At 41.0% G+C, this 21990-nt stretch overlaps 1 protein-coding gene and 1 long non-coding RNA gene across 12 annotated transcripts in view; one reads left to right on the forward strand and one right to left on the reverse strand.

The window, feature by feature from the left end:
- PLCB4 (phospholipase C beta 4) overlaps nucleotides 1-18614 on the forward strand; it is a 186400-nt gene extending 167786 nt beyond the window's left edge. For 8 of the 10 annotated variants that reach the window (XM_030268791.4, XM_030268786.4, XM_072927412.1 and 5 more), the window contains 6 exons: nucleotides 5251-5426; nucleotides 10058-10159; nucleotides 11299-11356; nucleotides 11825-11911; nucleotides 13928-13964; nucleotides 16688-18614. In XM_030268791.4, the coding sequence (XP_030124651.1) occupies nucleotides 5251-5426; nucleotides 10058-10159; nucleotides 11299-11356; nucleotides 11825-11911; nucleotides 13928-13964; nucleotides 16688-16776 (549 nt within the window). In that variant the 3' untranslated portion in view covers nucleotides 16777-18614. The remainder of the gene's footprint in view (nucleotides 1-5250; nucleotides 5427-10057; nucleotides 10160-11298; nucleotides 11357-11824; nucleotides 11912-13927; nucleotides 13965-16687) is intronic. The other 2 variants (XM_072927413.1, XM_072927414.1) reach the window with 1 other exon arrangement.
- LOC140683775 (uncharacterized) lies at nucleotides 400-21318 on the reverse strand. 2 transcript variants are annotated; one of them, XR_012055230.1, is made up of 3 exons: nucleotides 21035-21318; nucleotides 11212-11338; nucleotides 400-531 (listed from the first exon to the last, which is right to left on the reverse strand). It is a non-coding gene; the product is annotated as an uncharacterized lncRNA (long non-coding RNA). The 2 variants fall into 2 exon arrangements; XR_012055231.1 differs by lacking the exon at nucleotides 400-531 and adding an exon at nucleotides 7187-7386.
- Nucleotides 21319-21990: the final 672 nt, after the last annotated feature.

Raw genomic sequence — 21990 nt, forward strand, 5'->3', positions numbered from 1 at the left:
TGTGTCAGCTCTAGTTAAACAAAGAGAATATGTGTTATATGAAATTTGGATGCTAAATACATCCCAAAATACATACATAAAGAGGTTTCTATTTAATTTTCCATCATTGTTATCTTGGCCTTGGTAATCAGTTTTTTAGGGAATGAGGAGCCCAAGTTACTCTTGAACCAACTGCCTTCTTATTTCTGGTGTTGTTTTATTTTGGTTTTTTCCCATTGCTTCATTGCTTTGTTTTCTCCAAGGTCCTGGGGAATAAAAGTGCCTTTGGACTCAACCTCAGCTGATTTCAAAAAGCTGTTCTCAAGCTCATGGCTCCCCTGGAGTTGCTCAGAGCTGTTTCCTCTCTACTTCTGTCCCACTGCTGTGTTCACTGACTTCCTGTTTCCCTTGGAAGGCTTCTCCAGGACTTGCTGACATGTTTTGAAAGCTGTCCCAACTAGAGGGTGGCAGGGACACCAGGAGGCTCATCCATGCACAAAATCAGCTGGAGGGAGGACAGTACTGGAGACTGACCCCAGTAAAAGCTGAAACCTGTGAAAAGAATCAAACAAGAACAGAAAACACACATAAACACAGTCACATCTTTGAGGCTAGAATAAGTTAATTTTTATCTTGCCTTCTTTGAGCTTTATTCTCTGGTTTTATTATTTCATGCAGAGAAGATCCTAATTCTCTAAACAAGGTTTGTTTTCTTGTTGCTGCCCTCTCAGCTATAGATGTAGCCAAACCCCCCAGGAATAAAACCTAAAGTACTCTCTTATCTCTCTGTTTTCTTCCTGAAAAGTCCAGAACCCTTTCCTTAAATAAAAGCAAATTTATTAAGTCAAAAAATAAAAAAAGTTCCTTCCTCTCTTATTAAAACAAACTCTCTGTGGAGCACTGGCTCACAGTCATCCAGACATAAGCTCCAAAACTCATTTGAAATTACTTTACACAGAAATGTATTTGCTCTGATCTCTCTCTCACCTGTATCACTCATAGCCTGGAGTTAGGTGTCATTTGTACACAAGGAACATCCAAATGTTCATTAATCTTCCAAATCCAATAAATGTGACTCATTTTCTCCCTTTCCACAAATATATTCCGTTTCTGAGCCCTGTTCCTTTCAAAAACCTGCTTTCAAAATGGTTCCCTTTAATTTAATCCATACCTGGAAAAAAAAGATTGATTTTTTTTTTTGTCCACTCCCATGTCAGGTTTTAGGACATTTTGAAAGGAGACTTAAATGTAAGAATTGAAATGTAAGACTTAAATATAAGACTTGAAATTTCAAGCTTCTGGTTATTGGATAATTCTCAAAGATCTCCTCTGCAAGTCATCTCCCTCTGAGGATTCCTCTAATGATTTTCAATGTCCTGCTCACTGTGGTTCCATCAAAATTGTCCAGATTATTTACCAGGCTCTTTTGTTTCAACTGCTGTGTGTGGGCCTTTGAATTATTCCTAGAAATCTTACAAAAGTTTGCAAGCAACGGGTTGGAAAGCGGTGCTCAAGACCATAGGGAAATTAACTCTTATCTTAGATGAAGGTAGGTGCAATTAAATTAGATTAAATTCTGAGATGCTGAATACATTACACTGATATAGTGGGAGTTTGATTAATTAACAGTTTTTCAGCATTTCTCAGCATTTGGCCCACTAATTCTGACATATCAGATTTGAACATAATTCATCTTTAATTACAGCTCATGTCCTCCAGTACAGCTCTGTGCCATAACGTGCCTGCAGACACCTTTAGCAGCAAACAGACCTTTTCATCTCCAAAACTCCTCCTGTCATGAGGAAACATCCAGCCCAAGTTTGACATAAAATATTGAAATGAAATCTGAATGTCCCAGCGTGTACTTCACACACAATTAACCTAGCAAATGCAAATTACTCGCCTGCATTAGGAAAGTAGGTCCCAATTTCAAGCGGGCAGAGGATGAAAAGAAAAAAAAGGAAAGATTACTTCAAAGATCATTCCTGCTTGAACTTAGTGACTGAACAAACTTCTTGCATATATGCTGTGCAAAAGAAGGTTCCTTATCAGGATTTTAATTAGTCTCTTAGGCCCAGTGTAGGAATAGATGAAAGGACAGGCTTACAAACTCAGTCTGCAGAACAGGAAGGAGAGAAGGAAGCTAATGGTTATTTTTCCTATCCTTTAGGACAAGCAACACTGCCTCAATAGCAGAAAGTAGGACAAGAGCACAGCCCAGTAAAAATTAAATAGTAATTTCAACTATGCTGCTAATAAATTGGAGAAAAGTAGGGATGTTCTCTGAATTTACTACAACTGAACTTTGAAGCGTATCACAGATCTGCAGCAGAACTGGATTTCAGATGATTTAATGGCCATGAGTTTTAAGTTCTTCTCAATCTGAGTTGAATTGGGTATTTAAAGTCTTGTAACTGGTGTTTGACACATCCCTTACATCCTTCTCGTCAGGTTATATCTTGCTATACCTGAAATGAGACTTCTGCCTTGGTGGAGGTGTAATAAAAGAAAGTTTCACATTTCAAGCTTCACAGAAAAGTTTGTTTTACAAGGAGGTGTACCTGCTTCTTAGACTGCCTGCTGCTTCTGGAATTAGCATCACGTCATAGCACATCTGTCCACAAACACAGGCAGGGTGTTCTTCTGATTATTTCTTCCTTCTTAGATTAAATACTTTATAAAAGTATTACCACACTGTCACTTTGCAGGGTTTGTCTTTGGGAGCTGGACTCAATAATTCTACAAGACATTACATGATCCTGTGGTGTCAGTATACCTGGGATTCAGAATTCTTGCCTTCAGGCTCCTCTGTGGTTTATAATACTCACCATTTAAAAACAATTATCACATTATTCATTTGCAATGAGCCCTTGAGTCTTTGTTTGTTCTGGCTTTGGAAACTCTTTACAATTAAGTCACAAAATACTCACTTCTACCATGGCTTTCGCTATTTATTCCACTATTTTATTATTTTTATTGTCATTTTTCTTTATATTATTTTTATTGTCTTATATTATTTTTATGTCTTTTTATTATTTTTTTATTGTCATTATTCTTTTGTCATGCAAATTTCATTTTGCATTTTCTCTACAGTGTAGGGAGACCTTAAATAAAAGCAAACTCTTCTTTGTTTTCTGGAATGCCTGTGGTGGTGGTGAACACTTGGCCTCCTGCTGCCTGGGCCACAGAAAACACTTGTCTTTTTGAAATACTAAGAATTTCTAACTCTGTGACTGTGGAAGTTTTCTGAGGGCACAGTCCCTTTGCTGCTGTGCTCCAAATTACACCCAGGATTTTGGACTGATCTACCTGCACCATAATGAATTCAAATCATGGATGGAGCTGACTCCATCTGGAAACTCTCCATTGAAAATAAATAAGGAACATGTTTTCCTAAACCCTTCAGACATGACTTTTAGCTCTCCTAAGTCCATCCTGATCCCCCTGCTGGTTGGTAAGGCAGATGAGATCACTGTTGAGAAGAGATTCATACAGCCTAACTCAAGTGTCTTGGTGCTTGAGGCCCTGGAGATGTAAGAGGGGCATTTCCAGAAAGTGTGAGAGTGATAAATCCTGCTTTGGACCTGCCCAAAATTTTCACATCAGCAGTACAAGGAGAATGGGCTAAGCTTGGCCCAGACTGAAGTGCCTGAGGTGGTGCCATGGGTGAGCTGGAGTGTCTGCCCCCCAGCCTCTCAAAAACCCCATCTGAAAAGTTAGTTTTTCTTCCTTCACAACATCCAAGCATTTATTGGTACTCATTTTAAAACTGAATCCTCATGTTTTTCAGTGTCCAAAGGCTGTACTGATGAACAGCTTATTAAAAACACTACTCCCACAAACTGCACCGCATCCTTCATATCATTTAATGGTTTACAGGCTCTGGGCTTAGTGGTACACTTCCCCACATACACAAAAAGCAGGATGGCTCATTTTGCTGGAGGCACACTGACTCTTAAGCACCCTGATCATTTGGGCTTATGTTAGTCATACCAACTTCTGCCTCAAAAGACTTTTGTTGTTTTCTGCAGAAAACTCCAGGTTACTCTCTATTAGCTGCTTGTACCTGTTTTGATATGAGACCACCATTTAGCTATAGTTAAGTGCAAATCTGGCTTTCAGGTAGTAGTAGTCATCCTGCTCTGTTCCAGAATTACTCACTTCTTTATTTCATTAGATTCCTTCTTTATTGGGCAACATGAGGTTTAGGTAAGAGGCCCTTCAGAGGAGCCTCTCCAGGGTAGAATGGAGACTGGGGCTGATAAAATCTCCACTTTTTTCACCTTCACCACTTAAGATATTTAGCTGGGGTTTGCATAATTATCTCACTTTCATTCTCCCACCATTCTCCCACTTTCTAAGCAAAATGGTGGCAATTTTTGTTAAAAAGGATCAAGTTTGCTTTTGTAGAAGATGACCTAGACATTATTGGTTGTAATTGAAATGATTACCTGAAGATGGATTTATTGGGAGGCACATTTTATGTAACATTTATGGAAAAATAGGATAGCATGTCAAAATACTCAAAGATAATCATTAAAGATTAATAAAACATATCTTTCTGTTAGCTTCTTTTTGAAATCAATGAGTGTGATATATTACAATAACAACTCTGGTGATTTAGGCTTCTTAATACTGTCTCTTGGGAACATTCCAAAACTTTAATCTCATTATTCTTTTGAGGCTTGGGAGATAAGCAAGAGAAGAATACTTGTCAGATTTCCTGCTGGCTTAATGACTATAAAACAAAGATACGTAGCCCATCTTCAGATTCAGGTTGTACTAAATACAGGATTTCTCAGTAAATGCTCTGTGTTTGTGAAACTGTCTCCACAATATCAAAGGCTATCTTTAAGCCCTCAGAGAAGTCCTGCTCACTAGGTTTGTCCATTGTTAAGTTCAGTATTTTTAATACATATATTTTTCTTGGCAACAAAAGTGTGAAACTTTTATTATTAGCTCAGTGTTAGAGAAGGTATTAAAACAATGGTAATACAGTGAAGAGCCTATTTATTCAGCCACTCTATTCAGGGTACTTTAGGTAATAGTGTCTTAATAGTAGGGGTTGGTTTACATCATTTTTATACCCACCCAGCAGTGCCCTCAGTGGCTTTGCTAACTGTGAAGCAACTTCATTTGTGCAACTTCATTTTTCATAATTTAGCTGTGTTCTTTATAATCCATTTTATACTTGTCTTTACATCACTTCAGCCGCAGGAGGAGTTGCTCTGTCTGGGAGCCTCTAACAAAGCTGGTGTTACTTCCCCACAGGTCAAAGAGATTGTGGCTCAGCACACCAAAGAGTGGTCCGAGATGATCAATACACACAGCGCTGAGGAGCAAGAAATCCGTGACTTACACTTGAACCAACAGTGTGAACTACTGAAGAAACTGCTCATTAATGCTCACGAACAACAAACCCAGCAGCTGAAATTCTCCCATGACAGGTGAGTGGGGCAGTGCTGCCTGATACTGAGTGCTGGTTTAGGCCTGCTCTGTGTCATGCTTTAGTTTTTTTGCATTGACGGCTCCAAAGGCACTGGGCTGAATGCACGGTAGAAGTAGAAGAAGCAGCCATACAAGGTTTAGGTTGTGTCCTGGTGGAAGATGTGTCTGTCGGGGAAGGTGGGAACCTCTCGGAATGGAAAATGTGACCCCCTTCCCTCGGAATTATTATAACTCTGAAATCACGGGGCTGTCAGGCAAAGCTATGGAAAAGGAGCAGCAGTTCTTTACTGTGTGTAACAAACAAACCAACAACCCAACCAACAACCCAGCCACCAACCCAGCCACCCAGCCAAGGCCCGCAGCGGGGCACAGCCCGGCCCAGCCGCTCCCGGCCGCGGCCGCTTTCCCTCCGCTGCAGTTCCGGGCGCGGCCGCCGGGGGCGCTGCTGGCCCCGGCCGGGCGGGGGCGCTGATTCCCCCTCCAGCAGGGGGCGCTGCGGCGCGAGCTCGGCCGCGTCTCCCTCGCCGGGCGGGACGGGGCTGAGGGGGAGCCGCGGAGCGGAGCTGGGAGGGCCGGGGCCAGCGGAGCCCGGAGCGCACGGGAAATGGAGCGGAAACTCTGCGGCTCCAGCAGGAGCCACGGGGTGTCTCGGCAGGTACGGGGTGTGGGGTTACAGTGCAGTGAAAACCCCTCGGAGCAGGGGCAGAGGAACGGCGTGGCCGGGCAGCGGCGGCCTGGCTCCCGAACGCGGCCCGGAGAGGCTCCGCAGGAGCGGCAGGGGACTCGAGGTCCCGGGTTTTCCCTGAGATGGTGAGGGTCCTTTCCAGTGAGGTCGGGTGTTAATAAGGTCCCAGTGCAACAGCTGCTCTTAGGAGCACAGCCTCGCTCGTGGTAGGAAAATACAGTAGGAGACAAAACCTCCCAGTGGTGGCGAATTCTCCCCACAGCAACCGCAGCATCTCCCCTTCAATCCTGCCAGCCAGAGGAGCTGAGCCCAGCCTCACCCCCCCAGCCAAAATCTCCCGCTATCTCTGCCCTCCAAAAGAAAGCCCCTCAGCTAGGAGAGTACACCTGCACCCTTCCTCCGCCTTGACCATTTCTTTTGTTTCTCTTGGGTACCTGGTCATTATTGTTTCTTAGCAACAAATGGGACTAAATTCCCTGAGAAAAAGAAAAAAAAAATACAAAGAAAAATCCTAACCTCCAACATCCAACAGGTAGATGTAGGAATGGGCTTCTTAGCTGATTTAGACCATCTGAACCTCCATAAAGGCAGCAGGGGTGATGAAGCATTGGTAGTTTGCATTGAATTTACCCAGGAACTTCAATTCAGATGCTGAAAACTGAGAAGTATAAAATACAGAAATATCCTTTGGAGTTGCTGTCAGCTGGGGACTCGTGTTTATAACTCTGCTGGCTATAAGAAAGATGCATGAGAAGTGAGGGGGTTGTAGGATAAGCTAGACTGATGTGTTCATACAATATCTTGCTATAATCATACAGAAGACTACATGACACTAATGCTTTTGTAATTAACCATCCTGCCTATTTGAAATCAAATAAAATTAAATACACATTATAGTCAATGCTAAAAACAGTGGTAAGTAGAGGAATTTTTTTTTTATTCTATGTTCTCTTATCCAAATCAGCCTAAAAGCATATGGACATAAAATATGTGTGTACACAAAATATGTATATTCATACATATATTCATACGTATTTCTCTTCAGCATCTTTCACACAAAAAGCATGGGGGAAAAGAAATAAATCACATTTGAAGAAGGAATTGGAATGATTTTTTTAAATTCCTGAGTGAAAAAGCAGCATGTCTTTGCATCAGAGAGAACACATGCTGGGAGCTGCAAGCTTTTCATCCAACAGAGAATTGTCCCAGCAAAAGGCTTGTCGTGAGCTCATCTTTATGTTAATCTCTGTGTTAACCCATGTCTTCAAGCTGTCCTGCAAAACATATCCAGTCAAATATGAAGTACAAAAATTGTTAAATTATTATACAAATTCATAATTCAAAAACTATTAGCCAGAGGAAAGTGCAGTCCTTGGTTCTGTACCTCTAAGTCATACTTGGTGGCATCAGCCCAGGAAATCATATAGCTTTTCTTTTTTTGAGTCTTTTTTTCCATCCTACTTGAAATTCATCAGAATGCTTGGAAGGTGATTTACTAATATATGGCCTGTAAAAGTAATCTTTTGTTTTCTTTTTCATACATCATTCCATGTTCTCTTAACTTTGCTAGAAGCTTTCATTTCAGCCTACCAGTATATATACACTAAGGCACAGCTTAAATTTTTAAAAAGCTTTTTTTCTCATAGTTTTCATATTTCGGTTTAGAAATTCTGTATCTGTATGTTGTTTAAACATCCCTGTATCATTTTTTTGTATATGAGTCTTAGCAATGAAATAATACTAGAAATAATTTGTGTTCAGTCCATATATTTCTCTGTGTTTAAAGCTACAAAGAACCAGATCTGAAAATTTACATCCTGATAAATACCAAGAAGTCTCTTTGCTCAGCTGTCCCAGTAGTAATACCTTCAATATTCTTTCTGCTTCATTCATTGCAATTTAGTGTGTTTCTGCTTATTTGGGAATTATGTGCAGACAAGAGTCTTTGCTGTTAAAAACAAATTTAAGACTATGTCTTAATGTATGAATATTTCAGAAGAATTTGGACTGTGAAATATTGAAATGTGAATAATAATGCCCCAAAGAGGTATCACACTTAATAATTTGTAAATTTTTTAATGTAATATATTGTGTGTAGGAAGACATGTCTTTATCTCTAGAGGCCGGGAGACAATTCAGGTCTATCCACAGAAAAAAGAGGATCTGCATGAGGGCAGCATGGGAGTGGAACAGGCTCTCAGCAGGCTGTTCTCAGCACTTCCCTCTCTCTGAGCTGGGTAATGAGTTGGATATCACAGCAGAGGGCACAGGGCTGTAGCAGAGATCAATAATCTCAAATGATGCAGTTGCCTGCTGTAGGAAAGGTGCTTTCCCTCCATGGGCAGCACAAAAGCAATTTCTGTCTGTGCTTGTGGCTCATTTAAAAACAAAGCAGAAGGCAGCAGATACTGCTAAAAACCTGAAGCTTATTGAGCTCCAGGGGTGCTGAGCCTCCTGCCTCCCCAAACTGAGTTCCCCTGGCTGACCTGGATGTGGTGATCCTGCAGCAGTTCAGAAACTGGGGACATGAGCCTGTTATTCACAAGCATTATGTACTCCAGATAAAATAACCTGAGACAGAGGGAGAGAAAAATTGTGTGGTGTTTTTTTGTTTTAATATAAGAAGAGATTTCTATTTATTCAAACAATACTGGTGTCAGAAAATGGCATGTTAATGCACTTTGATGTCATCTAAATATATATATAAATTCCAAGGATAGACTTACATGCTGAAAGTTAAGTATCCCTTCAAAAGACTTGTTTGTATAAATTTCAGAGGTGCAGTCACTATGACTCAGTAGGGAATCAGCAGCTAAATCTTACGGTGCCACGTTTTTCAGAATCCTTTTTTCTTTTTCTTTTCTTTACTATCCTGGCTTATCCACTTCTTCCAGTTCCAGGAATCACCACTGTTTGTGGGAGGGAGAGTGTTTTTGCTGGAGACATCGTGATGTGTTGGCCCTTTCAGCCACCTCCATGGCCAATGCCTCATTTCTAAATCATCAGTGATGCACAGTAGTCCTTTAATCCTCTTAACTTCCTCTACTCTAAACTTGTATCTGATGCAAACAGGCTAAGTCAGTTTGAACACCTACACTGACTTTTTTCATCTCCTTCAGCACAGTAATGAAAATAAATTATTTCAGCACTCCTCTTAACACAGTATGTTTGAAAATCACGTCAATTTCAGTGTAGAAAATAATAGCTTTTATTTGAAGAAGGGATTGTTTGAGTGAAATGTGTTTTCAACACATCATTTTTTTTAGAACTCAGACTAATTTTTGCTGTGATACCACTTCTTTTAAATCTATATTCAGGAAATGTTTAACCTTACGAACTCTTGAAGTGAAAAGAAAAAAAAAAAAGGCACCACAGTTTTTAAATAAAAATCTTTAAAAAGCTCTCTTTTAGCCAGGAAAGGCTAAAAGGTTCACTGAGCCAGTAGGAGAAACCAAACACAAGCCTGCCGTAGCCTAAACCACTCTCTTCAGGCCCACAGGCCCAAAGTAGAAGTTTTAAAATGAAGTGTGTCAGCTCATATCACAACTAGCAAACATTATTACTGTTAATACTGCTGTTACCTTCTGAGTGCAGTATTTGTAAATTTTTCAGGCAATTGTAAAAGACATATTTCATTTTTGATGGTAGCTCATAGTAAGACAACTCATATAATAGGGAGAAAAAAGTATTTTATATCCTTTTACAAGATTCAAAGTGTAAAAATACTTTGAACTCATCTTTCCAATTATATTCTCTGGAATAAATGGAGAATTCTGAATGTCTGCTCAAACTGTATAAATTCTACCCAAAGGAAGAGAATTTTAGTGTTGTTTGTTCCTTTCTCTTCCTTAATACTTCAAAGAAAAAGTAACCACAGTGTAGAGGAACCCAACCTCCACAACAGTTGCACCTCAAGCATTAATGACTGTGTTTGGTTTTGCCCAGGGAAAGCAAGGAGATGCGTGCCAACCAGGCTAAAATATCCATGGAGAACAGCAAAGCCATTAGCCAAGACAAATCTATCAAAAACAAAGCCGAAAGGGAGAGGTGAGTATCCCTTCCTGACAAGGGAAGAATGCTGCCAAAGGCTGACAGGAAAAGCTGTGGATTAATTCCATTAAAACCATGCTTTTATGGATGGAAACTAAGGTCTAAAGATTGTGCTGGATAAAATTTTAGATAACTCTTTTAGGAAAAAATTGTGATTTTCTCATATTTATCCTTTTAATAACTCTAATGCCCTGGTCATCTTTAACTGACTAGAGTAGGTCCAATCACATTATTAAATTTTAATTATTGTACTTCAAGAGCATTGTATTTTTTTGCTTTTTAAGTGAAATGAAGGCCTGACTGAGAAGGGAGTAAAAGCAGAGTCTACACAATGATGCCTTATAAACTTTCGGGGTTTCCCCCTCCACTTTGACCTTGCCATCTGGCTTGTTCTTTCCTTTTTTACATCCCCTCCTTGGCACTGGGCTATTTTGGTCCCAAAGCCTGAACCAAGTCCCTTGAGTGCTGCACACCCCAAGCTCATCAGGAGGATGAGCTGTCAGAGGCCTCGGTAACTTTGCTTTGTTGTGTCTGACCTCACTAAAGACTCCAAGGTAAATCTGTTCCCAGATCTGAAAGCAGTTCTGGTTTATGGGTTGATTCAACTGTTTGAACTATTTTTGTTCTCTGTCATGGCAGAAATCTTAGGAAGAGACACTTGAGTTATTTTATGTAACTATTAATAGTATATTTATATTTTTGCATAAATAGCAGCTTTAAGAAGCTTACAGTATTGATAAGTGTAACTTCACTTATGATCATCAGATGATTTTTTTCCATTACCACTCTTAAGACACACAGCACTTTTTACATACCAAAACTGACAGCAGAGTGCAGGAAGGGATGCACAAATTAATTAAACCATTTGTTTTGAAGTTTTGTCCACCACTCTTGAGGCAGGAAAAAGCTAACTTCATTCACAGCAGTCAAGCCTTCATTCATACTGCCAATATACTTGGAAATCTCCAAATGTAAAGTTCTGTAGTCAGAGGAATGTACAATTTGCCATTATTCCCACCTGGTAGAGATAATCAGAAGACAAAATATACCTGAAGAGTTTGTGATTCTCTCTGTTGCAGCTTTTGGGTTTCTTTTTTTCCAAGGAGTCTTCATGGAGAATATTTTCATTTTTTCAGGCGAGTCAGAGAACTGAACAGCAGCAACACAAAAAAGTTCCTGGAAGAGAGAAAAAGGGTAACTATAACCTTGAAAGTCACTGAGCACTGCTTCTGGATGTTCTTTTTCTTTCCTCTGTTGAGAGAATGAAAAAGATTCTCATTCTGTGCTGAGAATCCAGCTCTTGTAGATTTTTGTCTTTGTTTTGTTGCACATATTTGTAGAATAAAAGACCTGACATCTATACAAGATAAAGCTATTTTGAATTAACAGAATTACTGTTCATTCCTGTGTGTTTGCCAAGTCTATGTATTATGTGCAAAATGTATAATATGTATATTTTAATTATATCTATTAATTAATCATATAATAATATTAAGCTTTTGTTAAGATTGGGTGATATATTAGGCCTACTGTGATGTTTTATGCCACCTAAATGAGGCAAAACAGCATACATGTGTGTATCTTTCAAGCTTATTTTTATTTGATTGGTTAAAAATGTGTTATATTCTCCCCTTCACCCCCATTATTTTCTCTCAATCACAGCTGGCAATGAAACAGTCAAAGGAAATGGATCAGTTGAAAAAAGTTCAACTTGAGCACTTAGAAGTCTTGGAGAAGCAGAATGAGCAGGTATCTTGTTTTAAAAACTTAGGAGAAAGCAAGCTAGTGAAAACAGTAACCGGAGTCAGGCTGAATAGAATCCTTCTGAATGTAAGTCTTTACCAAAATGGGGACTTTCTCATGGTCACTACCTACTTCGGGAGTCAAAATGAAGAGGTGACTTAAATGATAATGCAGCACCAGGTTTGTTTCAGCTGAGCCTGTGGGAGCTGAACTGCTCAGCCAGAGTGCCCTTTCAGCTGTTCAGCCACACTGATACTCATTAGCCAGATATGACAGTCAATAAGGACCCAGCATATCAATTTTAATTACTCCCCAAAAGTAACTCAAGCAAGTCAGTTTACTTCATTTTGGAACTTACATTTCTAGTACTGATTGAAAAATTAGAGGTGAAATGTGCCCAGAGCATCTCTGAACTCTCTCAGACTGTGAGTTTGGACTGAATTCTAGATGTGTACAGTAGCATGGGGAGTTTTATCTGTACTAGTACACCCTTTCCTAATTAAAATACCTTATTATTTTCTGCTAGTTTATAAGCTCCTTTTTTTTTTTTTTTTAATTGAAAAACTACTTGGCAAGGAAAGGAAAATTCTAATCTTGTTTCTGGTGGAAGCAACACTATGTTCTGAGCAGTTCCCTTGCTGAAAGGTTGAGCCAGAAGAGCTGGAATAATTGCATGGACTTTCAGTACTGCTCTTAAAAATGTAAACTGCAAGGGGAATATACCCAGCAGTTCAGTGAGGTGAGAGTGAAGGGGAGCATTTAATACCCACTACTGTTAAGGGCTGTGTACTCACTTCTTTGGTAAATGTTCTGAACTCGAACTCTCTGGAAGACACCATAATACAAATGAAAGCCATCTTGCAGAGAGATAGGGAAGGGAATGGTACAGGCAAATCAAGTATTTCCACTGTCAGGAGAGAGCCCCAAAGCTGCAGCCTGGGTAACTTGCAGGGGGTGACAGCTCTCTTAAGATCTCAGGTGGCGGCACCACTGAGCCCCAGCCACCACGGCTCTGCTGATCGCTCCACCTCCTCCTGGGTAACACCACGAATCCCATTCCGGTCCCTCACAGGGTTGTTGTAGACCAGCGTGAATGGATGTGGCAGTCAGTCTGCTCCTGAGCAGCATCTAAAGGCAGGGAGGCAGGACCTGGGGGAGGCATTTGAGCCATGGCAGATCTGTAGTGTCACTGTGATAGCTGCCAAAAAAATGAAGGCCTTGATCCAGAGCTATGGTGTTATCAGTTCTTTCTTTCCACTGGCTTCAGAGAGCTTTGGATCCATTTTTCAAAATACATGAGGAGAGGAGAGAATGATTCTGGTTGTGCTTTTGAGCATAATGTGATAACCACAATCTGTATAAGGAAGCTGGGACAAGTGTGAGTCACTGAAGGGTCACCTCTTTGAACAATTAGATACATCCTCACCTGGGCTTACGGCTCTGCAGCTGAGGGATGACAGCAGCCTACATGAGCTTGCTCATTTGCCATTTAAGTCAGATAAATCATCAGTTATTAAATGGAATAAGCTGCTCCATGTGCTGCTTATCACTCCTGTGTGGGCATCTGGTGGCCTCCACCACAGGAGTTGTCCTTAACAGCTTTTTAACTCACTCTCATTTGATCCATCAGAGCATATCTTTCTATATGTGCTGTTGGACCATTTCCTTGTAGCCCCAAAAGTGCACCAGTGCAACTCCCAGCTGGCTCTGGTATCACTGTTACAGACACTGATGTATGGAAGTTACTTGTATTCAGGTGGTGTTTGTTTAATGAGGATTTTGAAACACTTTTTTTTTCCTGATCAGACAAGGCAAGAAGATGTTCACACAAATATACAATGAAGAAAAGTAGAATTATGGGTGGAAACAGCCTTCAGTAGAAACTGTTATAAATTTAAATTTGTTTTGTTTTATGTATGTTTTTCCTTGCATTAATTTTTCAATCTCACTTCAGTTTTCATTCATTTAATTTGCTTCTTGTTGTATTACTCGATTTTGACATTTTTATTTTTGTACAAACAGCTTTTGAAATCCTGTCATGCAGTGTCTCAAACACAAGGTAGGATGGACGTATAATAAGCAAACTATTATTTCAGTGTGCTTTCCTTCTAAATTAAATCATTATCATTGGAGCCCTCCTTGTAAATGCAACCATTGGGAAGTGCCATTGACACAGTGAGCACTGTGTTAATCTTGTTTGCACACAGATATTTGAGCCTGACACGATATTAGCAGTATTTTGTGCTTTAGCTTCTGAAATTCACATGAATATGAACGGTGATGCGCAGAGGAAATATTTAGAGATTAACATGTATATTAGCTGCTGTTATTGGAAGATCTGCTTAGAGTTCTAAATTGTGTCTGTGAGAGTGTCTATTGATCTAAGTATTTTAGTGTTAACCCACATGATTAACTGTTAATGCTGATAGTCAGACAAATGGTATCCAAATATCTCAGTATGGTAATAAAATAAGTAATTCCATGCTAAGAATAGCCAAATATAGAATAGATGGCTGGAAATAGCTTCCTAGTGTCTGTGGAAGAGCACTTTAAAATTCACTTCAAATTCCAACATGTTACAAGCTCTGGCAATTACACTTTATGATATAGCTGTGCTTCTGTGGCTTTCTAAATAATCGTTACTCCAAGAAATCCCTATTAACCCATCTTTCCAAGGGAAAGAGCTGCACTGGGCTGGAACATCTCTGTGTGCAGCACTGCCTGATCTGAATTACTCCCTTGAACTGATAACATCTTGCACTACTAATAGCACCCACTATAAAAACATTTATTTATGGACACATAATAATGAAAAAAACTCTCATAAGGCTAGGGGGGAAAAAATAGTATTTTTTTTACTGTATGTGTTTCCTAGCTTGTGTGAGATCTCAGTAGAGAACATGCTGAAACCAGAGTCCCTTGGCTGCCCCTGACTCCATGGATTCACTGTAGGTTCCAGAGGCTTGTCCTGTCGTGCTGGTGTGTTCCCATCAGAATGCACTCTCTGACCCAGCCTCAGAATGGCACAAATGAGATCCTGCTCCTCTGCTAGATGCTAATGTGGTCTTTGAAGTCAGGTTCTCTAAAAGAATTCTGTACACAGTACACTGGGACACAGAATATTTATAGGACACTCTGTGCCTGTAGTCAAGTCACAAGCCTGAAACGTGAAATGTGTGAGTCACTAAGATAAAAACACTGGGTTTTGTTCTATTTGGATGTTTTATTTCACACACAGGTGAAATCCAGCCAACATTTCAGAAGAGGTTGTCCATATTGATTTATTTATTATGTTTCCATATTTTCATGTTAAAATTATTTCTTTATTACTTTCAAGCTTTTTAAGTCATTTAAATGGAGAGTGTCAATTAATTTTTAATCATATTTATGGTGGTTGCTTTGCTGTTATCATAATTACTTTTTTCCCCAAGAAGATGATAAGGATGATTAAGCAAGTGCAGGGCTAGATTTTTCAAGAAGGCAGGTATGTCACATCTGCATAAATCCACATTTACCTTGAAAAGGAATAGAGGTGCACCCTCATTGCTTTAGACCTACCTCTGCCCATTTTAACCTATGCAAATATGTGTCACATCCAGAAGAGGTGACTCCTTAGGTAGCAGCTTGTATAGCAAAGTTCTCTGTCTAAGCAACTTTTACAACTTCTGGGGGAACATAGTTTATATAAATCAAGTCCCCTAACATAATTCCCTGCATGATGGATAATACACCAATTACACCAAAGAAAATAGCGGCTTGGATTGTCTCTTCCTAAAACTTTCCTAATGCTCCTGAGTTTGATCGTATAAATGGGTTAGATTGCCCTCTGGGTCAATTTATTCAGGGTCCTTGGGGCATGGATTTAAGTAACTTCCCAGATTGAGAACCCCTGTGGAAAATGGAGATGCTGACTCTCAGTTTATTTAAACTGCAGAGTTTCAAACCAAAACACAGTAACAGGAGGAGAGAGAGAAGAAGGGAATTTAACAAGTGCCCTCTGAGAGGGGATTACCAGGCCAATGACCATTTACACACAGAGCTTTAACTCTGCCTGCAGAGCCAAGGCAGGCACAGTTTATAGTGAGGTCTGGCATGTATTCATTGCTGAATTTTACATTGCTGGATAGTGCATTTGGATACAGTTTCAGGTGGATTCAGGGTGTGTAGTCCCATGGAGCACATAGCAGTGCCAATCCTGAGGTGAAAAACACCCCTCTGTAATCATAAGGATCTCCAGGTCAGACAAAAATTATTTTTTAAAAATAAACTATTTTTAAAAAATACTACTTTAAAATCTTGCCTACTGCAAGGGAGATGTTACACTGATGGATTTTTGTCATTCCTTGTCTTTATGAAAGAAACAAGCCTAGATCATGGATGAATTTCAGGCATTAACACATTGCAGTACTCTCACAACAGCAGTAAGAATGCATTCCTGGACATTTCCTATCTGGAGAAATAGTAAATTGGCATCTGCCTAACTTCTTGCCCAAAATTGAGGCTTCTGCATTTTATCATACACTTCATTAGAAAGTCAACCCATGACTCCCAGAATAGAATAAAAAAAAAATATTTCCTAAGAATCTTTAGACAGAAGGATTACATCCAATTTTGAAAACAGAGTGACATGGGGTGGGGAGACGAAGGGTGTAAAAATAATGTTATTACCTATCTCCTCAGTGTGCTTTGCCTGTGTTTCACTCAGACACTCTCATGTGAAATGTGCTTCATTGGGAGCAAAAGGTCTAATGCAATGCTTCACGCAGTTATTTTGGATTGCAGGCAAAGGAGATGCAGCAGATGGTGAAGCTGGAAGCAGAGATGGATCGCAGGCCAGCAACAGTGGTTTAAAGCCTCAACAAGCAAATTGAAGTTGGAGAGCACAGCATCCTTAAAATGAGAGCAAAATTCAAAATAACATTGCTGAGGTTGTAGAGTGGGCTTTTGGTTTTGGCAGGGGGTTGTTTTGGGGTTTTTTTGTTCTTGATATATCAAGGGTAGCTATGGACCACCAACTCTTAAGGTTTGCATTGTTTGTTTTTTAACACTGGGCACTGAATTTCCTTTGTTGGATTTCCATAAGAATTTCCTTTGTTAAGAAAAACCCCAACCCGAAGATGAAGAGAGCTTTTTAAACCCCATCCTGTTTTCCTTTCTATATCTCACCAGGCACCTTGCCTGTGTCAGAATCACACGATCAGAGCCTCAAAACACAGGAGATACCTTTAACTTCATTTGAGATGGCAACAAAGCTGTAGTTCGAGTCATGTGATTTCCCATTTGTGTTCTCATGTGTGATGTGCTGTGCAGAAACCCTGTGCTGCCAGACCCTGCCACGCCACGCCTTGTCAGATGCTTCGCACCTGATGTTCCCTGAGCCCACTGAACGGGACCTATGCCAAGTAATAATTAGGATAGTAAGGAGCTGAGTTTGGGTGATTTAAAATTATATTTAAATGGTTTTTTTTTAGACAGCAGACAGCAGGCAGTTGAAAGGTAACTGCGTATATTCAAAAATACAGCATGTACAAAGTCATCGGCCAAATTCATCAGCTGCATTAGTAACTTGACAGGGTATTTCTGCAGCCTAACGATGTCATTCACAAGTGCCATATCAACTCTATCAATTCTGAGGGGAGCCAATATCCTGTAGAAGTCACTGCAGTGGATAACCTGAGAGAAATACAGTGTATTCGTGCCAAAACTTATCAGTGCTCTAAGGAATTACGTATTAGGCACTTTAAGAAAAAGTTTACATCCTACATTGCTTGTAAAGAAATTGCATTTTGATCCTGTTGTTGCAGATCCCGGATACTACAGTTCATTGTAACTTAAAAGATTGTTTTAATGGCTTTTGGCAAAAAGTTTGTAACTGTGAAAATGTAAAAAGTATTTATACACTTGGGAAACACAATGTTGTAGAAAATCACATACATGTTGCTACGTGATAAAATTAGTAAACAGAAATGCTAAGAGTATGTTTGCATGTGATACAAATGCTACTAAGGCTGTCATGCCTACTATATGACCACAGTCATGCTACTAGCTGGTAAATACTGAGTAAATGTATGGCACAGAATATTGTTTGATTAATTACAAAGACTTTTAGCATTACAAGGTCTCTATATATATGTGTGTATATTAATTACGTGGGCATTCTTGATACTTGTAGTAAAAGAGAAGTACATAACTAATTTAATTTTACACAGAAGTATTTATGCAGATTTTCAGAATTTCATATCAGGAATAACCTTTTTATGTCCATTAGATATAAAAACAATTTGCTAATGTGTTAATTTGCATGTTTCCAGAGCTTGCTGTAGTTATATTGCAAAACAATGCATGTAAGCATTCGGCTTGGAATTTGTCCATGCTGCCAATTCAAAGATGACTGCATGGAAAACTGGTAGTTTAGAACAAATCAGATTTCTGATTTCAATGTACTAAGCACCAATTACTTTGTTGTATATGCTTGTACAAACAAATTCTACATATTCCTATAAACAAAATAAATGAAGAGAGATAATTATGTTATTGTCAGTCCTGAGATGAAACTTTCAACTTCTCTAATAAAAACCTTAAAAATTCAAATCCTTTAGTTTTGACTACAGTGAATTGCAGGGTGGTGGTGTTATTAATTGCAGATTTTTAGCAAGTTGTATTTCCTGTAAAAATGTGCACAGTGTAAATATATTTCTATCACAGCTTATTTAGTCAAAGGAGTCTTTTTTTTTTTTTTTTTTTTTTAATTTTATATAAGTGATAGAAGCATTGTGCAGCACTAGAGAACTGCCCCAGTGGAGTGCAGCAGCACAACCTGGAAATGCAGCAACCCGAGCGCAGCATAGCAGCAACTGAGACAGAGGTCAGTGAATCTTTAGGTGTTTAAAGCAGGGTTTGAGCAGACTTGTGATGCATATTCAGAATTCCCATTCTGATGCCACAGCCTGTGAAGGTAGTGTTTTAAAAGCCATCTTGTGTACTGAGAGCAGCTCTCTAAGCCTGGCTCAAATGCTGGATGGAGCTGGAAGCAGAAGTGTTTTCAGAGCATGCTGGACAGGATTTTTATGATGATTTTTCTTTTAATTAAAAAGGTCCTCTAAAACACAGCTGGTGAAGACAGTGCCATGAGCTGGAATTTTACACTGTTGCTTACTACAGTGGTTTTTAGTCTGTAAGGAGAAGCAAATGACAGACCAGGTATGGAGAGAACTGGATGGTGAAACATCTTAAGCTCACATAGAGCCTGACTGGAAAGCCCTGCCCTACCTGCTAAAGAAACCACTGGGAATGGAGGGCTGGTCCCTGAGAAGATCAAACCTGCCTATTTAATTCCTTGGTAAGCATCCTATCTCCTGAGGGGAAAAGGCAGGTTTTGGAAGGACAGAAAATACTGTCCAGAGCCTCAGTCTGAGTCTGTGCTCCCTGCCCAGCCAGCAGCGAGACATCCATCAATTCAGACAGAAAAACAGGCTTCTGTGAAACTGCCAAGTAGGAAACCTCAGCTGCCAGGCTCAGCTCCCCACACTGATACGTATTTCATCCACTGACAATTTAGCATAAAATGCAGGCAGTAATTTGGAATTAAGTGATGAATTTTGTCAGCTAAGTGTTTTGAAATACTGTTTAAGCAGTAGTTGATTCAAAAATTATTTGAAGTTTGGCCGCTAATGTAATGAGGTGAGAATTTCCATTGAGATGAAATAGGCTAATCAATTTGAACATTGATACTGAGTTAAAGCAGTTTAAAATGTCATTCCCTACTGGAGTGATAGATTCCACTTCAGTGAAATTTCATGGAGGGAAGTGGCAGATTTTCTCTCTCTGAATCGCTTCAGATAAATTCAGCTCAGCTGTGATGGGGAGGGTCATGACACGTAGGCAGCCTGCTATTCTTTCACTTGCAATAATTTGGGGGTTGGTCATTAACTTGACTGTTTCCAGGTGGGGGCCTATTTAACCCCTGTACCACCTGCATGCAGTTAAACTGCACCACCCCAAATACCCCTCAGGTGCTGTAGCCCAGGGGCTGCCTGTGAAACCAGCTGCAAGTGGCAAACACGACTGGATGTAAAGGCCTGTTACTGCTGGCTGCATCAGTAGTGGTCCCAGCGCTGCAGCCGGTACTGTGTGCTCGCTTCAAGGAGGCTGCTAAGAGTTGTTATGTCTGGTAGTTGGGGGTAGCAAGGGGGATTCAGCCTTCAGAGATACCCAGGCTGTCTCCAGAGCTGGGGGTAAGGGCAAGTGGCAGGGCTGGTTTTAGGTGACCTCGTCTGGGACCATAAACTGTCCCTGGTCGCAGCATTTCAGGGTGGCTGATGCTGCTTTGGCTCACTCAGATGAGACCTTTCTGCTCTGTGTTTTGGGAGTTGCTCAGTGCTAGGAAGTCTTAGGCCTTTCCCTTTTTTTTTTTTTTGCCATGGGGAGCAGGATGAATGCAGCTCTGCAGGCTGGAAGTGGCAGTTGTCTCTGGAGCTGAAGGCTTTGTTGTGCTGTGCAGCTGGGGGAGCACAGTTCTGTGCTGTGAGGCAGCCTTGCCCCCCCCCCTCCAGCACAGCTGCTCTCTCCCAGCTGCTCCCTGGACTCTCATGCACAGGCTGGATGCAGGGACAGCTGCTCAGAATAATATATTTTGGGCCTTAAAATCTACCTAGAAACCTCACAAAGGTTGGAAATTAAATAGTGGAGTACAGAAGGAAATAAAGGGTAGTCAAACACTGAGCTCATCAGTGTAGGACCTGAGGAAGCCAGGACTAAAATCACCACAGAAATGCAGCCTGTTACAGTCAAAGGTTATATTTTGTAGAAGATTAAAATTTTTTCCCTTTATATAGTCCCCTGAAATTATTATCCATAGGTTAATCCTGTATCACAACTGACACAGGGCTGACTCTGGGGGTGTGCAGGAATAGCTTTTTATCATGAAGCAGGAGAATGAGGGGAAATGGTCAGGATATATTTATTATACACAGAAAACAGAAAAGGAATTTCAACATTATAGCTTTTTTTAAAAGATTCCTTTAGTGTCAGTTTTTATTGTTTAAAAAAGCCATTTCCCAGTAAGAAAGCCCCTCTCTGCACATGTGTGCCCTGGCAGAGAAAGGGCAGCTGCTCACAATCAAAACTCACCTTGCAATATCTTGGTTTGCAAAACCTTGGGCCACTTCCTCCAGATGCATTTTCCTGAGCTAGAAATGTGAATTGGTAGTGAATCCCGTATTGCTATCGCTCTGGATCGCTGCCATCCCTTTAGCTTTTTACCAAAAAACCATCCTCAGTGTAGGGCCCTTCATTCCTGCTGCTCCTGGGACTTGATGTCGCTGTAAATCGTAAATATTTGGATGTGCTCCTGGTCCTGGGTCAAGAGTGGCAGCGGGTTAAAGCTCCGAAAAAAGGTCCCGGTGAGAGGCGGGAAGAAATATTTCAACGTGGCATCACCGGAGCAAGGGAACAGCACGAGTGTCGGCCGCACTTGCACCGCACGGAGCGGGCTGGGGTCGCCAGCTCCTCCCGCAGCGCCGCCCCTGTCCCGGGCTGACAGCGAGCGAGGGAAGCGCTGCGTTGGCAGGGAGTTGAGGGGGCGGCAGGGCAGGGGGCGGGCAGCCCCCCGTGCTCTCAGCCCCCTCTTCGCTCAGCGCCGGGCCTCGCTGTCTCGCACCTTTGACCCGGCCAGGGACAAAGCCCTGAGTGCCCCGGCTCAGCTGGTACCTGTCCCACCTCCGAGCGCACCTCCTGCCTGTCCCCGCCAAAAACGCCCCGCACGGGCGGTGTTGTTTCTGTTTTAAAACACCCTTTGGGGGCTGTTGGTTTTATGTTACGGTGCGCGTTGTGGTTTGTCACATCTTAGAGCCCAGGTGTGTCGATGGCCGTTCACAGAAGGATGCGGGTTTGCTTCCGACCTCGCTACACAAAAATAACTGCACGTTTCTTCCTAAATTAACACGCGGAGCAGCTGTTCGCCTTCACCGAAATTAGTGACGCTCCGTGAGCAGCCGGCACTGGAATAGGTATCCCCTCCTCCATCCCGCCGGCCTCTCCGGCAGGGACTGCCGGCACAACGCCGCGGCGAGGGGCTCCCGGCCCCG

This window comes from Taeniopygia guttata, chromosome 3 (assembly GCF_048771995.1).
Source record: "Taeniopygia guttata chromosome 3, bTaeGut7.mat, whole genome shotgun sequence".
Classification (NCBI taxonomy): Eukaryota; Metazoa; Chordata; class Aves; order Passeriformes; family Estrildidae; genus Taeniopygia; species Taeniopygia guttata.